At 37.2% G+C, this 15,541-nt stretch overlaps 1 protein-coding gene across 20 annotated transcripts in view; it reads left to right on the top strand.

Moving 5' to 3' along the window:
- Window positions 1-15,541, top strand: part of SGCE (sarcoglycan epsilon) — a 33,364-nt gene that overhangs the window by 2,253 nt on the left and 15,570 nt on the right. For 8 of the 20 annotated variants that reach the window (XM_086857126.1, XM_086857154.1, XM_086857179.1 and 5 more), the window contains exons 2-3: window positions 6,208-6,312; window positions 12,903-13,060. In XM_086857126.1, coding sequence (XP_086713252.1) covers window positions 6,208-6,312; window positions 12,903-13,060 — 263 coding nt within the window. Of the gene's footprint in view, window positions 1-6,207; window positions 6,313-10,136; window positions 10,260-12,902; window positions 13,061-15,541 lie in introns of all 20 variants that reach the window. The other 12 variants (XM_086857091.1, XM_086857117.1, XM_086857111.1 and 9 more) reach the window with 2 other exon arrangements.

Consider the following 15,541-nt stretch of genomic DNA (forward strand, 5'->3'; position numbering starts at 1 on the left):
GTATTGACTCTCAAATGCAAGCTGATGATGCTTTGCTGCTAGGAAAACATGGATCTTCGTTGTGAGACGTGACATAAAGAATTAAGCATTTCTACTAGAAACTAGTTAGGTGTTCTTTGACTCTGGCTTTATAGTAACAGACTTCCTAGAAGTTTGCTAAATTACACTAGTAGAGCTGTCTGTCATATTAGTTTGGCAGAGCAATGAATTGCCCCCATACTGTGTATCTTCAGAGAGAGTGGTTATCAAAACATTGTTTGAGTGACTGTGGCCAGTAGTTTTGCCCTGTATTTCTGCACTTAGAGTTAGTTGTCAGTGCCCACGTTGTCCCTGGAACCCCTGTTCATCCCAGGAATAGGGAGTTGTAGAGCAGTGGAGTTGTTCTCCTTTCCCTGTAAAGGGGTCAAAATGGGGAAGAAGCTTATTAGTTCTCACTTTGCAAGCTGTGGTTATGTGGTCACATTAATTTGTAATAGAGCTGCACTGCTGCCAGAAAGCATTCTCCAGCCCTTACATAGCTAGGGATTATTTGCTGCTTCCCTTGGTGACGGGTAACTTGTACAGTGATACTGTGGATTGGGTCATCTGGCTCAAAACTAGTCGACCCACAAAAATAGTTCAGTGAAATGTACTGTCCAGGACTGGTATGGGATCGTTTCCACTGGTGTGTGCTAGGTGATGAAGAATGTGCTGGGAGTGCCCCTTCTGAGTGGGGCTGCAGACATGCCCGTTTAAAACAGCTGTGAAATCGCTGGCTGGGGCGGGGATCCAGGAGGCTGAACCAGATCCCTGCACTTGTCCTGCTGTTGACAGCAGAAGTGCTGTTGGCAACACTCCTCTGCTAAGCCGCACCCTGTGCAAGGAGGCAGAACATACCACAGATGGTCTGGTGTTTTCAGACTAACACCACAGCACACCTGCCCTTTTTTCTGTTGTGGGTGCAATCGTAAGGACAGAGAAGCAGGTTTCCTTCAGAGAGCCTCTGGATATTTGTCTGCCTCTGAGGATGCTGCCTGTACTACTAGTCTGAGCCAGGTCAATACGTACAATCTACTGTCAATAGCTACTTACTTGAATAAGCAATTACAGGAGTGGAAAAGTAGCCATTCCATTAATATGCTTTTCATTACAGAAACACATTATTTATAGGCAGTACATGGAGACATCGTAGAGGTCCTGAAGCCAGACAATAAAATGTCAGCTTTATAGCAGAAGATGTTAGTGTAGAGAGGCTTATTTTTGCTCCTTAATGTTTTTAGATTTGGTTAGAAGTTCATTAAAGTACTTCAGGAATTGCAGTCACTGAAGTAAAACTCTTTCTCTAGAAGAAAGATTATTTCCAGTCAAACTAAGAAAAATTATTTAAAACCTAGACAAGAGTATTTGGGTTTTTTTCAGTATCTGAAGAGCTTTTGAATTCTTCCTGAATAGAGAGTGATGAATTTTACAGCAGCCACTATCATTGTAGAGTGCCTTCCTTGGCAGACTTCTGGAGGAAAAGAGGGAGTTGCTAGTTTTGATTACTTCCATAGGAATTTGAATCTGTGTCTAAATGTTGTTACAATTGCAACAGAAACAGCCAAAATGTCTTTTAAATGTGGTTATTTTAGTGACAGTCCAAGCTATGAAAGATGAGAAGTTAGAAAGAACAACCTACTGAGCAGACAGAAATCTTAGCATGTTGAAATCAATGACTTTTCTGAAATCCTTAGTCTTTCAGAATACTTGCCACCTCAGAAATTTGGAATGCAATTGCAAGGATACCCTGATAGCTTATATCAAAAGATGATAGAAATGTAGGAGACATCCTGGAGTAGCAGGCCACGAGGATGGCCTGGTCATACCCTTTGGTTACACCACGGGCCCGGGGCTGGAACAACAGGAGCTGATAATGTTTTCCTCACCTTCGTGGAAATGCTAACCTAATTTGGTTCTCAGGCTTGCAGTAGGAGGGGGAATGGTGGTGGGTAAATGATGCTGTTAATAAATCATGAGGGTTTTGTTCTCCCAGTAGTTAATTTGTAGCATTCCCATGAATGCGAATGTTAAAGTTTAACAGTGAGACTGACAAATGCTTTATTCAGTTACTTGACTTGAATGATTTAGGAGAAATATTCAAATGTTACAGTAATCAGTGGATAGCACAGGAACAGATGGAAAACCATTGCCTACTGAACAAATATGAACAAGAATAGAGGCGAGAAACATTTCTGGGGTTGATCTGGACTTTTAGACAGTTTGAATAAATGGAATGTAGAGGGACCTACAGTCTGCAATCTGCAACGGAGAACTAGCACAAATTAATTCCTGTTTCTTACATAGTAGCTGTTGTTGAAAAGGGTTAGAAAATATCCAATCTTAATGTGGAATTTCACTGAGAGAATTTCCTTTAATTCTTAATAAATTTCTGCCATGTACTACATAGTAGGGAAGAGGACAGTGCATGGAAGTTGGAAGAGGAGGGAGAGTAGGTGAGTGCTGCAACTTCTGCCTCGTTTAAAGGGTGCTGTGACCAACCTGGCAAGTATGCAGTGCAGACACCAGCGGATCCTCAGTAACTGCCTGGCTACAAGCTCTGATTTCAGCTGTGGGACAAGTACCTTGCAGATGGCTCTCTCTTCACAGATGTTTCACTTCAGCTTGTGGTGTCAGTTTCTAACTGTTCTGCTGTGTGGTTCTCAGCAGTCCTTCAGAAGAATGTGCTGTGTGTGGATCTGTACTTCCAGCTCAGAATGCAGGAAGGAGGACTAAGGCAGATGGGATATGCAGTAGAGGAGTGCAGGGGTAGCTTTCTGGAGCAGGGTTGTGCCGTAAGAGAGTAAGGGGCAGTGTAAGCATGGCCAAAGGCCCTGGCCTGTGGCATCAAAGTAGCAAGCATGTGTTTATGTCAGGTCCCAGGGGAAGATGGACAAGTGGGAGAAAAGGGAAGTGGCAGTGTTTGAGAGCTGGAGCTGTGTGCTGCTTTAATAGTGGGAAAGATGGGCATGAGATCCTACTTCAAAGAAGGAATAAGAGGATAGATAAAGGTGCAGGATACTGTGTGGAGGTCAGTGCAGTAAAGGAATGGGGAATGTGAAGTTGGTCCATGATACTTTGGTCCTTTTCTGATTGTTACATGGTCAGAAATCACTGTGGGTATCCTCTCTGTTAAATATTATGCAAATGTACTTTAAAAAGAGGAAAAATGTCAAAATTAATATAATTGTGGCTTTTATTTATAACCAATGCAATTATAATTAAAGAATAATTAAAAGAAAACATAATTGGAGAAAGAAGAAAAAGCTGTGATATGCTTCACTTGGGCATGTTCAAGTCGCAGGCAGAGAGCTGTGAATTGCTCCTGGTGCTGTAGGCAATGGTGGGTTCTCCAGTAACTGTGGCAACATGTGTAACAGACTGAAGAGCCTGACACTATTAACATTCTTTCATCGTGAGTACAAGGCTGATTAAATTAATTCTAAACTGTCTCTTTGATAAAATGCATAGTTTGAATCCCTGCATTCTGTAGTATAAGGTCTCTTTTGTCATCCTTTAATCATATTCAAATCTTCCCAGAGCATTCCTCGTGTTGTCAGTTGCTTCTTGAAGACTCTGCTAGACAGAGCATTTGAACAGTGATCATAATTGTGTCAAGTACAAAAATAAAGTCTGCCTGTTCCTCCTTGATGTTGCTGTTTATGTGTCAGCTGTTCTAGCCAGTGTTCTGGTGAACCTGACTTGCATCTCTAGGTTGTTACCCAAGCTGAGCATCCCTGAATTGTGTGCTCACAGTGTGTGTTTGGCATGCTGCTGCCTTTGTTCCTGGTGTGCAGTTACATTTTATTCTATTGAACTGCACATCACTGATCACCTTTTTACCAGACAATGTAGACTGTTCTGTCTTCTCTATTATTTGACAGTCTCCCAGCCTTTGTTTTTACCTGCAAGTTCTATCAGTATATTTGGTACATACAAGTCATTCTTTGTCTCCCTTCCCATCTCCGTTTCTTTCCTGCCTCTCTTCCCTCCATCCCAGTTACATAAGGCTAATGCCACAACTTTGTGAGACCCACTAGAAAGCTCATATAACAAATTAACTTTTTAGCAGCCCTATTCTCTTGCTTTTCACATCTGTCATTTGAAATCAAATCAATGGTGATATATATGAAAACATCACACTGTAAACCCTAGGATCTGAAAACAGGCATACTGGTTGCTTTTCCAGTTCCCCTGTGAAATGCAGCATAGCATGGAGATGTAGACTGGTAACTTCTTCAATCCACACAGCCAAACCTAGCACAACTTGGAACCCAAATCAAAGTCACTTGCCAATCACATATATTGAGAAACACATTTTGTGGAACTTGTCTTTTTTATCTTTTTTTTTTTTTTAATTGCATTTAAATATGCTGAAATGCTTTAGTATCTGCTTTTTCAATCAAAGTGTTAGGTGATAGGCTATATAACTAAGGGTAACATCATTATTGCTGTCCATCAGGAAAAACTTGTGGGCTCACCAAAAGTGTCAAAAAAGATGCATTAAATCCTTAATAAATATTAAATAAGGAGTGTGATAAGTATAATAATTTTGACAAGAATTGTGACAACTCTAATACTATTTTCCATTTACTAATTCAGTAATCTAATCTTGTATTAATTGATTTGCCTGGTACTGGTGCTGGTCTGTAGCTAACAAACCTCAGATTGCCCAGCTCATCCTGCTGGAATAATGGAACAACTTTATTCGACCTTTTTAGGAATCTCTTGAGTTTTTCAAGAATTATTAAAATTTTCACAAAGTACAATGCAGTAATAAATTTCATAGTCCCTAGGAAGTTATTATATTAAGACTTGAAATATATGCAGATCATTTCAGCAGGGAAAAAGCTGTTAGAAATGTTATTGTGTTGGTATGGTAACGATTGCATTAATCAAATTATTAAATTTAATAAATAAAATCAAAAGTGCACTAAAAATACAATTTTAAATGACATTTCATCCTCAGTTTGGTTTTAGATGTTTTCTGTAAATTATCAATAATAAATACCTGTCTTACATGTGTAGATTGATTGTGGTATATCTTTATTACTGCTTGAGCCAGATCTGTTTGGCCTCCTGAATTCTGTTTGGAAAATGTTTTATCACTAATTTAATAGCTGCCTGGTGCAACAGGTCAGAAGTTTCTACAGATTTTTAGGCTTCTTTCATGTACTGTGCGTGTTTTCCTGTAAGTGTTTGTTTCTCCCTGCAAACTGGTGCATCTGTACACAAATTTGTACACTCTTTGATGTTTCTGGTATTGCTGTTTTTACAAGGACATTAAGATGCTAATCCAAAAACATCTTTGATCCAGGGTTTGACATGAGTTCTCACTCCCAAACTATTTAAAAATAAAAATACCTGCTCCTTATGGTCACTTTCCCTTTCCTAGCATCTGACTGCAGTTCCTTCCCTCTATACTTTCAGCTGGCATGTAACTGTAAAGCTGGTATACCTATTATTCATCACAGAAGAACAGGAACAAAAAGTGGGAAGTGAGGAGGGAGCTTTCTCAGGCACCTCTGCTGCTGGTGAGATGAAGTCTCTGTCAGCTTCACAGCTGCCTTCTGTCTCCAGTCATCATTTGCTCCTCACTGCATTTAAAACTTCCACCTCAGCTGTATATATCTAGCTGATTTCAGGCTGTGTTCTAGTTGTGTGGGATGTAGGCTGACATTTTTAAAGAGTTCTTTTTTCAAAATTGATTATTGGTTATGCCTGCAAGGCAATCAGCCCCATGTGTCTTTACATAAGCATCATTATAAGAGCAAAGCTTGCTTTTATTACTTTTCCTACTTTGACCAAAATATAGTACTCCATTGAAAGCTACTTTATATATTTTGCCTGTATGTGAGATTTTAACAGTGCAAATATATTTACTTGAGATTGCGCTTCTTCATCTTTGTTATCAATAAAATTATGTCAGCAGAAGTGTCTGCAGAGGTATAAGCATTTAGAGTGAGCTTAGCTTATTTGGAAAAATCAGTGTAATAAAGGTGGTTGTCAGAAAGATTATTATATATTTATATATTCAAACGAAACACTTCTATTTTTTGACCTGTGATTCCTAAATTCTGACTAAAACCAAAACATGGTGTAGAAGGTGTCTGATCCCATCTGATCAGATTATCTGTGGAAGTCTGTTGATCTGACTAATTTGTTTTTTTGCATTTGTTTTATTCTGAAAAGCTTTTTTGCTAAGCTCTGCTGATGGCAATAATGGAACTGTTAACTGGACGACTAAGCGAGCCCACAGTTATGTTATCAGCAGAATAAAGGCTGTTCAGAAGAATGGTGAGTTTAGGTTGTAAATTTGAATACCCTGTTGGTTCAAGCAAACCTGCTTTTAATATTACTCTTGCTTTTCCAGTCATGTCCTTGTTTTAGGAGTAGGGTGCTATTTTAAGGTAGGTAATTTGGATAACTTTACATTTCTTCAATCTTCAAATATTCACAGACCTGCGTGTTCTTGTCAGTCTTCCCTGACTTTTCCTGTTCCTGTAGCTTTGCTTGAAATAATGGCTGTGTTTATACCTAACACTTCACATTTTCTTATCATGGCTGGTTGCTTGAAGATACCTCTGCAGTTTGCTTAATACAATAACTTCTCTGTAACAATTTAAAAATTTTTATCACACATGAATGTAAAAAGACTATTTCACTGTCATTTTTACAAGTGCACATTAAATACTGTAGCTAGTGCACACTGGCTGAGAAGAAGCTTTGCACTGATTGCTCATCTAGACAGGCAATCTGGATTGGCCTCCAGATCAAGTTATTTCTGGGATTGTTCTTCATCTGCTGAATATCAGTGGGGAGAAAACCAATTGAAATTTCTAGGAGAAAGCCAGACTTCCAGGTGAATTCTTTCCTGAGGATCATTGGCATACAGGCTGCAATCAACATGGTGAAACTTCTGAAATTTCTGGAGATGGGAGTTTTCTGTTTCTGGTAACAGACTCTGGGATGCAGGCTGATAAAATCCTGTCTGAATGCCTGGCTGTGCCTATGTTCAAGACCTATAAGGAGATCTTGGGATCTACATACAGAAAGTCCTCCAAGTGATCTGGAAACAAGAGGAAAGCAGTGCTGTCAAGGCAGCTGATTATACCAGGGATCTGATGTGATCCTAAGTAATGAAAATTTTTAATTTCCCATGATTAGTTTTACAGAAGCTTTTCACAGTCCATGAGACTTTTATCTACCACAGGGAATTTGTCCCAGGCAATTCACAGCTGGCAGTCTGCTGTGTTAGATTAGTGTCTCTTTGTTAAGTATATTCAGTTTTGTCCCTAGATCACCCAAGATGATGATTACACATTCATCTCCAGTCTCGAACAGTCTCACAAAAATAATCATGGGTTTTAAAGGCTTGTGAAGAAAGTAACATTTCACTTGTTTCATCATTGAAAACCTAGTGATAGCTGTAGTGGACTGAGGACTTATCATTTTCCTTTGGTTTTGAAGAAACTTCCTTGGGGAAAAACAAGGAGGGCAAGAACTTTTGAGTTCTTAATCACCATACTTGTGATATTATGATGTGTTTGTCATTACAAGATAAAACAGGTTTCTGGGTTTTTTCCTTCTGAGAGATATTTCCAGACTTCCACCAAGATCAATATTTTATATCTGCATCAAATCCTTTCTGGCACACTTATTTCAGCAGCAGGGAATGTTTCATTGCTAGGAATGGGCAGGCATTTAGTGGTGGTAATAGGTTTCCTATAGCAGACAAAATAAGCATTATATGTTGTTTTTTAGTAACTGTTGATTCTATTATGCTTGTTTCATTCTGAAAGAATTACTTATGGAGGAAAAATACACATTACTTTTTCACTGTTCTTCCTGTTTGAAATGGATTTTCATTGTAGAGGAAAAGCATCAGAAATGGAAAAATGAACTTCTCTAGGCATTTGATGCATTTTCAGCTAGCCACCATATTTTTTCAGTTCTTTTTTCTTTTAATGTTACTTTTTCAGCTTTTCTTGAAAATATTTGAAAGGAAATTAATTAACTTCCTTGTGCTGTTTACACCTCATTCACAAAATTGAGTGCAGAGGTTTTTTGGATAACAATTTACTAGTTTTAAGTTAATAAATAAATGATCTTACTGTATGTAAGTCTACATTATGAAAATTACAGTAACTGGTTTATTAACCACATGAAATTGTAACAACTCAAATTTCAGGATCATTTTAATTTTGTCACTAAGATAAAACTGTTAGGAAGGTGTTCTATTCAGTTTTGTGTTAAAAGTGGTTTTCAAATATGGGAAAAAACAAATGCTGTGGAATGTGATCAGTAGTATATTCAGAGCTATTCATTCTGCAACATTAAGCTTGAAGAGCTGGCAGCATGTAATTAAATGCAGAGGTCTACATTACAGATGTCTGCATCTCCTCTCAGGTGCCTCTGCAGTGCATGGAGATCTAGTCAGTGTAGCCTGGAATCTAGGACATGATTCATCTCATTTTACAGGAGAAATCAAATTAATCAACCACTAGAAGCATCTGTTTCTTCTCCACTGACTATAAAAGGAGCCTGACTAACTCAGTGGTGGATGTTGTTTCTGTAGGCATCTAAAATTAGGTGAGAGAGATTCCACTCAAGAGTACGTGGTGTGAGAGCTTGAATGCCTGTGATTAATGCCTAATTAGTGGTGCCTTTTTAAACAGATCTCAACTAAGAAAGTTGGTGTAATTATAAGGCTGGAGAAATGATACCAGGATTAAAAAATTATACCAGCATTAAAAAATTACATTAACTTTATCCACATTTCAAATGTGTCCTGCTTATTCATCCAAGTGTTGAAATTAGCCCCTCTGGGACCTACAAGTTTGTTCCCAAGAGTTTTTTACAATGATTCTGAAGTGTCTTTTCGAGTCTGTCTTCCTAGTGACAGCATCTCCATGCTGTATGGTCTGTAATTTGTTTTTGGAGATGTGATTCCTCATGGAGGATTCCTCAAGTTTGGCAAGCAAGGCTGGAGCTGCATGTGGTTTTCTGTGGCTTACCATCTTTATCTGCTACTTTTGTAATCTTCATCTCACTGACAGAATCTATTACCAATGATCAATTCTTTCAGGGCATTAAATTAAAATTCAATAGTAATAAAATTAGTAATGCAAACTACAATCAATCTTATTAAGATGCTATGAGAAACACCTATTAAAGCAGTATTCTTTGTTTATGCTTACATTTTGAAACTTGTTATTAAAGTGGCTTCTAAACCACCTAATTTATTGTAGTCATTTCTTCATTCTTCTATGTCATTAAAATATGTATATAGTTCTGCATCAAATGTGTTATACCTAAAAAGCTATGCCCTTATCAATGAATTTTGTACTAAATAAAAAAAAATCTTACTGCTTTTACATATGCTGATTGTTCTGAATAAAGTTTTCTTTAGGTTTTTGATACTCAGTCCTTTAAAACATGGCTTCACTTTTTTTTGTTTGGAATCGGTTTCAGCTGACTGGCCTATAAATACCCTTGTTCTTTTGTGTTATCCTTCAATACAAGCCTAACATCTTCAGTAATGAGCTCTCTAATTGAAGTTTGAGATGTATTTTACCTGGGTGGTCTGAGAAAGTCTAGCTTTAAGAACTCATAGCAATTCTCTTCTGATTTTTATGTCCTTTTCTGCACAAGAACTGAAAAATTTTTGTTCAGTGGTGAATGAGAACTGTTGATTGGTAAGGTTCTTTTGTATTCCTCAGTTGCTTTCTTTATGTAAAATATCAGGAAAACATGATTGTATAATTAATTTATTGTACTTTTATTAAAGTAATATTACAAATAAACCAACTACAAAATTGTAATAGCCTTCCTCATTTTTTTAATTACAATAAAAATAAAGATTCAACTTTTGAAATCTTAACATATGCAGTTTAGTTTATTGCAATCTTGGAAAGGATCCTGTTGGGCAAAGAGAGGGTTTGCTCTGTGTTCTGTTCTTAAATCTATGTAACCTTTTAAAAACCTTATTAACAGGTGTCCAATATTTGTTGCTTTCCTTCTCCCAGATGCCTGCATTGCTGTTGAAATGCATGAAGTTATCTAGAGCATGTTTCATTTTTGCCTTTTTTCTGTCTCTTATCTCTCCTTCTGCTTTTCAGTGTACACAATTCTGTCTAAGGTGCACTCTGATCGGAATGTATACCCTTCTGCTGGAGTTCTGTTTGTTCATGTTTTGGAGAGAGAGTACTTTAAGGGGGAATTTCCTCCTTACCCAAAGCCTGGTATGAAATGTTAAGATCTTCCATATTATATGCAAATACAGAAAAAATATTGTTATAAAAAATTGAAGTCTGTTTAGAATGCTTTGTGGTTCAACATATAAGATAAACAAGACAGGTTTTAGTTTCTATTGAAATATCTTCAAATGAAATAAAACGTGTAGTCCTACACTTCTAAAATATTCTAGTTTGTAATCATTTGTGGAAAGATGCATATAATTGTATACTGTGAAAAATGTACTCTATTTGGGAAGGTGAAGTAACACATTATATCTGATATTAAGTAGTGCTCCTTCACTTTTGCATTAAATATGAAATTGTGGAAATTTATTAATTATGTCTGTTAAAAATGCTATTTATCTGGTCATTGTTTCAGACATAGTATGTATCAGGCTATATGAAGGAGTAATTTGAAACCATATAGTAAACATAACGTAGAAGATTAAATCAAATATGAGACTTCATAATACTGTTTTCTTTCATTTTAAAAAACAGTCCTTTAGCTTCAGCCTTCTTCCTTTATTTAGGAACAGTTTAATGTTAGTAAACAGCTTGGTTTTAGAGAAGGAGCTGTGGTTTCCTAAATATGGTTTTGCCATGCACTGAAGCTAAAAGACTGGTCACCATAGGTTAGAATATGTGTAAGCAATCTGGTAGGGGTGGGAAGAGAGAGAGCATTCAGCCACACATATTTATCAACAATGAAAAGAAATAAATATATCCAACTTATATAAATATGACAATTTTCTTATAAGAATAAGAAAAACCTATGTACAGTGCACGCATAATCAATTTCATAATAGAAATAATCTGTTTCAATAATGAAGTTTGGAATTGATTTGAAAGTGCTATTACTGAGACTCACTTTAAAAAAAAAAAAAAGCTTCTGTTAGCATTGGTTAAATTTTGAGTAAACATGAGTCAACCCTAAAAGTTTTAAAAATTTCTTCTCTTTGTAAAGTGTGTGTTTTCCCTGGCATGGATACCCAAGTCCTCATTTATGTCATGGTGACTGGCAGAGTGAAGTTTGTGCCAGTTTTCTCTCAGTTTTGGCACATAAGTAGAAAGAATTTTGAAATTTTCCTAATGATGGATTGTCTTACAGTGGCAGCCTCTTGACATTTGTGTGATGCCAAGGCATCTGGTTTCAGATCCTGTTGGAATTGCCCCACAGACAGTCGTGATTATGTCAGAAATTCACTGTGAGGTCAAGTGTTGTCATGGTACTTTAATTTTTGTCTGCTGAGCTGGATCATTACCATGGCCTACCTTGATGAAGGAAGGGCAAACCAGAATGTCTCACAGGTTGCTTTCAGAATTTTCCCCAAATCATTTGTGGTACTGGGAATTTTAGACCAGGGTGCTAGTAATGCCAGGTTGTGGGTTCAAGCTCTGTACGTGCCATGCACTTAAGAGCTGTACTGCGTGATCCTTGTGGGTCTCTTCCAGCTCATATTCTGTAATTCTGAATTTTGTGATTCTGACTGCAATAGATTAGATTACTGGGAGTTCTGAGAGAATTGTGAGGAAGTTGTGTTATATTCAAGTACTGTTTTGGTCTGATTCTGGTTCATTTTATTCAACCAGATGTGTAAATGTGTACCTGAAGACTAGTCACCCTTGGGCAACACATCTTGCTCTCTTTGTCCCTCTCTGGAGAAGATGACAGCTGTTCTTTCTTCTTTGGGCTTGGTTTCTGCTTTCTGTGCCAGCCTGGCTGTTACCTTCTTTCATCACTTGTCTTACAGTGCTGTTGCCCTCTCAAAGCTGAGTTGGAGTGGAGGGCAGGAGGTGTCTGTGTAGGCTCAGAATGGATTTGACTTGAGTTCTGTGTCTTAGCTGGACACTGCCTTGATGGTGAGGATTTGGTAGTGTTCAGGCCTGATTTCATTTACAAGAGCTAAAATAAACTGAAGTAGATTCTAGACATTTATAAGAGTATCAATAAGAACCACAAGAACTGATGTTATGGTTTGACTTGAGGGACTTCTACAGATTTCAGCTGGACCACTGTATTGGAGCTATCAGTGGCTCCAGTTCAAGGAATGGAGGATCCTTTTTTGAATTAATTTTTTCTCTAAATTAAAATGACTGCCAGGCTGTTGGTGCCAAAAAAACTGTATGTGTATCCTAATGCTAACAGAAGCTTTCAGACATTATTGATTACACAGCCACTCTTTACAGTACATTGAATACCTGAATCCATCATTAAAAACTTAAATAAAAGGAAGTTGTGAGGGGGAATTAAAGGACTGAAACCTTTGTGCTTTTGTCTGTAAGGAGGTTAGGTGCTTCCATTTGAGGTGGAACTGGTCTAAAAATCAGACCCACTAGTTACTGAACATGAGCACTTAGCCAAGACTCTAGGAAGTACCTGCACATTATGTCTGCAGTTAGTTACACTTTCCAGGTATGAATTTCTTGATGCCTATAAGTGCTGAGTAATAACAGTGACCTCATCTCTTAAGTGAACTCACTTATTTCTGATATGGTAAAGGTTAGCAAATTTCAATTGTTTTTTTTTTCTTCTTAGAAAGGTTCAGAAAACAAGTGAAAGCAGCAGAGTAAGACTTCCTAGTTGAAAAGTTTAAATCAAAGCATTTAGCATTTCCTTGTAAATATTCTAATATAATTTCTCTCATCTAGGTGAAATAAGTAATGATCCTATAACATTTAATACCAATTTAATGGGTTACCCTGACAGACCTGGATGGCTACGCTACATACAAAGGACACCATACAGTGATGGAGTGCTGTATGGCTCACCAACTGTAGAAAACGTGGGCAAGCCAACCATCATTGAGGTATTTGCTTTCAAAAGTTCAAAAATATGTATTTTGATTTAGAGTATGAGTTTCAGAACTGTCAACAAGTTCTCCCTTGTTTTTGAAAAGTTAATTACTATTCATATTGAAGTTTTATTCAAAATATAGAGCAAAAAACCTTTGTAAACAACTGTACTTGGAGAATAACTGAATCATAACTTTGTAACATTATACCTAAATACAGGTCAGACTTTTCCTCACTAGATGAAAGTGTTCAGTCAATAAGCAGTTGTGGGTTTTTTTTTCTTGTGTAAATGTTTGATTTTGTGTTTTGGTTTGATTGGTTTGGGTTTTTTTAAATTATTTTTCATCAAACATCCCTCTGTTCATTATTCATGTTTATTGATTTGTTTTACTTTAGTTAGCACTTTCATGAATTTAATTCTTACACATGTAACAATGACAAAACTGTATTTCTGAGACTTAGCTATTCAAATATATAAAAGCACTAGTTATTCATTGAGCAACAATTCAAAAGGGAAAAGGGACAATATTTTCTACCATGTATTTCATAGACAGCAGGCTGAATAAGAGACTGTGTGGTTCAGAGTGTTAAGAAATTTGCACATTAACTTGCTCCAACCATTTTGCTGCTTCAGCATATATTTGTCTTAAACCCTTGATGAATATATTTTTTTTCTAAATTTTATTTGATGTAGTTTCTCTTCCTCAAGCATGACAGCTCTGAATGTTAAGTTATATTATAGATAGTTCCACCCATGCTTAATTTTGTATACATGATTCTGTTTTGATTTCAGCAGGACTAATAACATCTGAGAATTGATCATGTGCGGAAGTTCTTGCAGGCTTTGCTTAGTTTTATGTGGAGGAAACCATTATTTGAAGTTGCCAGTTTTTAAATAGTATGTGCTTTTAGCTTCTAGGATCTATATCGAGACCTCCATTCTAAGCATGACCTCAAGCCATATTTGAAGTAAATCTTGCCTAGCATATAAAATTAATTCCTTGCAGTTCCAGTCTTAGATATGGCTTTTGAATTAATTTTGCAGTATGTGAGGAGAGCAGATGGCATTTGATCCTCTTCCTAGTGCCTTCTGACAGGAGTGACTGCATATTTCTGGCCTGAATATAACTTCCATCATGTTATAATTCCTGAGGGAATAGCATGAGGAGGTCACTTAACTGGAGGAGACCTCCTGATTAGGAGAGGCTAGCATTCTGCATTAGCACTGCAGCAGAGCAGGTAACACTCTTGAGCTCAAGCTCCTTTGAAAGCTGTGCAAAGACAGTTTGTGTTTGAATGAATATTCAGGACAGAGGCAATCTCTGCCATTCCTTGGTGTGATGCATGGGCTACGCTGGCAGCTCCCACTGCTGGAGTGCAGGTTCACAGTGGGTGCTGCCCTGCTTCTGTACAGAGCTTGTACAAAAAGGGGGTTTGTTGAAAAAGGGGGTGCTAGTGGTTCAACTGCTGGTGAAGCAACCCTTTGAAAAATTAGCTGAATTAGGACTAGAGAAATCTGTTAATTTTATAGTGAAATTGTAACATTAAATGAGATCTGATTGTGTTGAGTAAGCTTTTCCCTCTCCATTTAAACCTGCGTAGATACTCTGCAGCATTTTTCCTTTTCATTCAAATACTTAAAAGAAATGCAACATCTGTTACTTTTATTTATTTAATAGTGTGACAGTGGTTTGTGGCTCTGTTTGCTGAGAAGCAACATAGTTCTGTCACTGTTGTCACTCCTCTGCCTCTCCTTTGGTCTCAAAATGAGTGAAATGAAGTCTAAAATTAAAAACTTTTCTGTTTGTTTCATGAAAGATTTATCACCTTGCAGGGATAAAAAAGGTAGAGAAGATAATACATAATTATACTGATATCCAGCCTTGTTCTTATGAATTCATATTTCTTATATGAATGAGCGCTTAATCGTAGTACAACCTTGGAGTACAGTCACCACTGAGAAGTAACCGCTTGCATGCATTTCAGGTATCCTAGATATTTTAACTTTTAGATCAGTATCTTTGCATATTTTATTCATGAAGGTGTATGTTTCAAAAAATAAGAGTCACAAATGTTGCATCTATCTCCTGGTTTTCACTTCTCCTACATTTACAGATTCCATGATTTTTTTTTTAAAAACTACTTGTGTTGGAGCATTATTTTGAGTCCATTCATGGAGTGAGACTTCACTGGATCCAGAGCTAAAACTAAATAGCAGACCCAAAGATGAGAATTCCTGGCATCCCAACACTTTTTCCTGTAAAAAACCTCTCCATGTAGTTTATTTCCTAGGAGCTATCAATGAATTTAGCTCTTACAGAATTGATGGAGGGGGGTTGGAGGCTGCATGGGGAAATGGAGAAACCAATCTGTCCTTATGGTGGTTCTTAAAGATAACAGAAGATAAAGAATACACATGTATAGCAGAACACTTTCATCAGGACCAGAAGATATTATTTTTACATATATCCCTTAGTTAATTGTACTTGGCTACA

Source organism: Cyanistes caeruleus, chromosome 1, assembly GCF_971803275.1.
Source record: "Cyanistes caeruleus chromosome 1, bCyaCae1.hap1.1, whole genome shotgun sequence".
Classification (NCBI taxonomy): Eukaryota; Metazoa; Chordata; class Aves; order Passeriformes; family Paridae; genus Cyanistes; species Cyanistes caeruleus.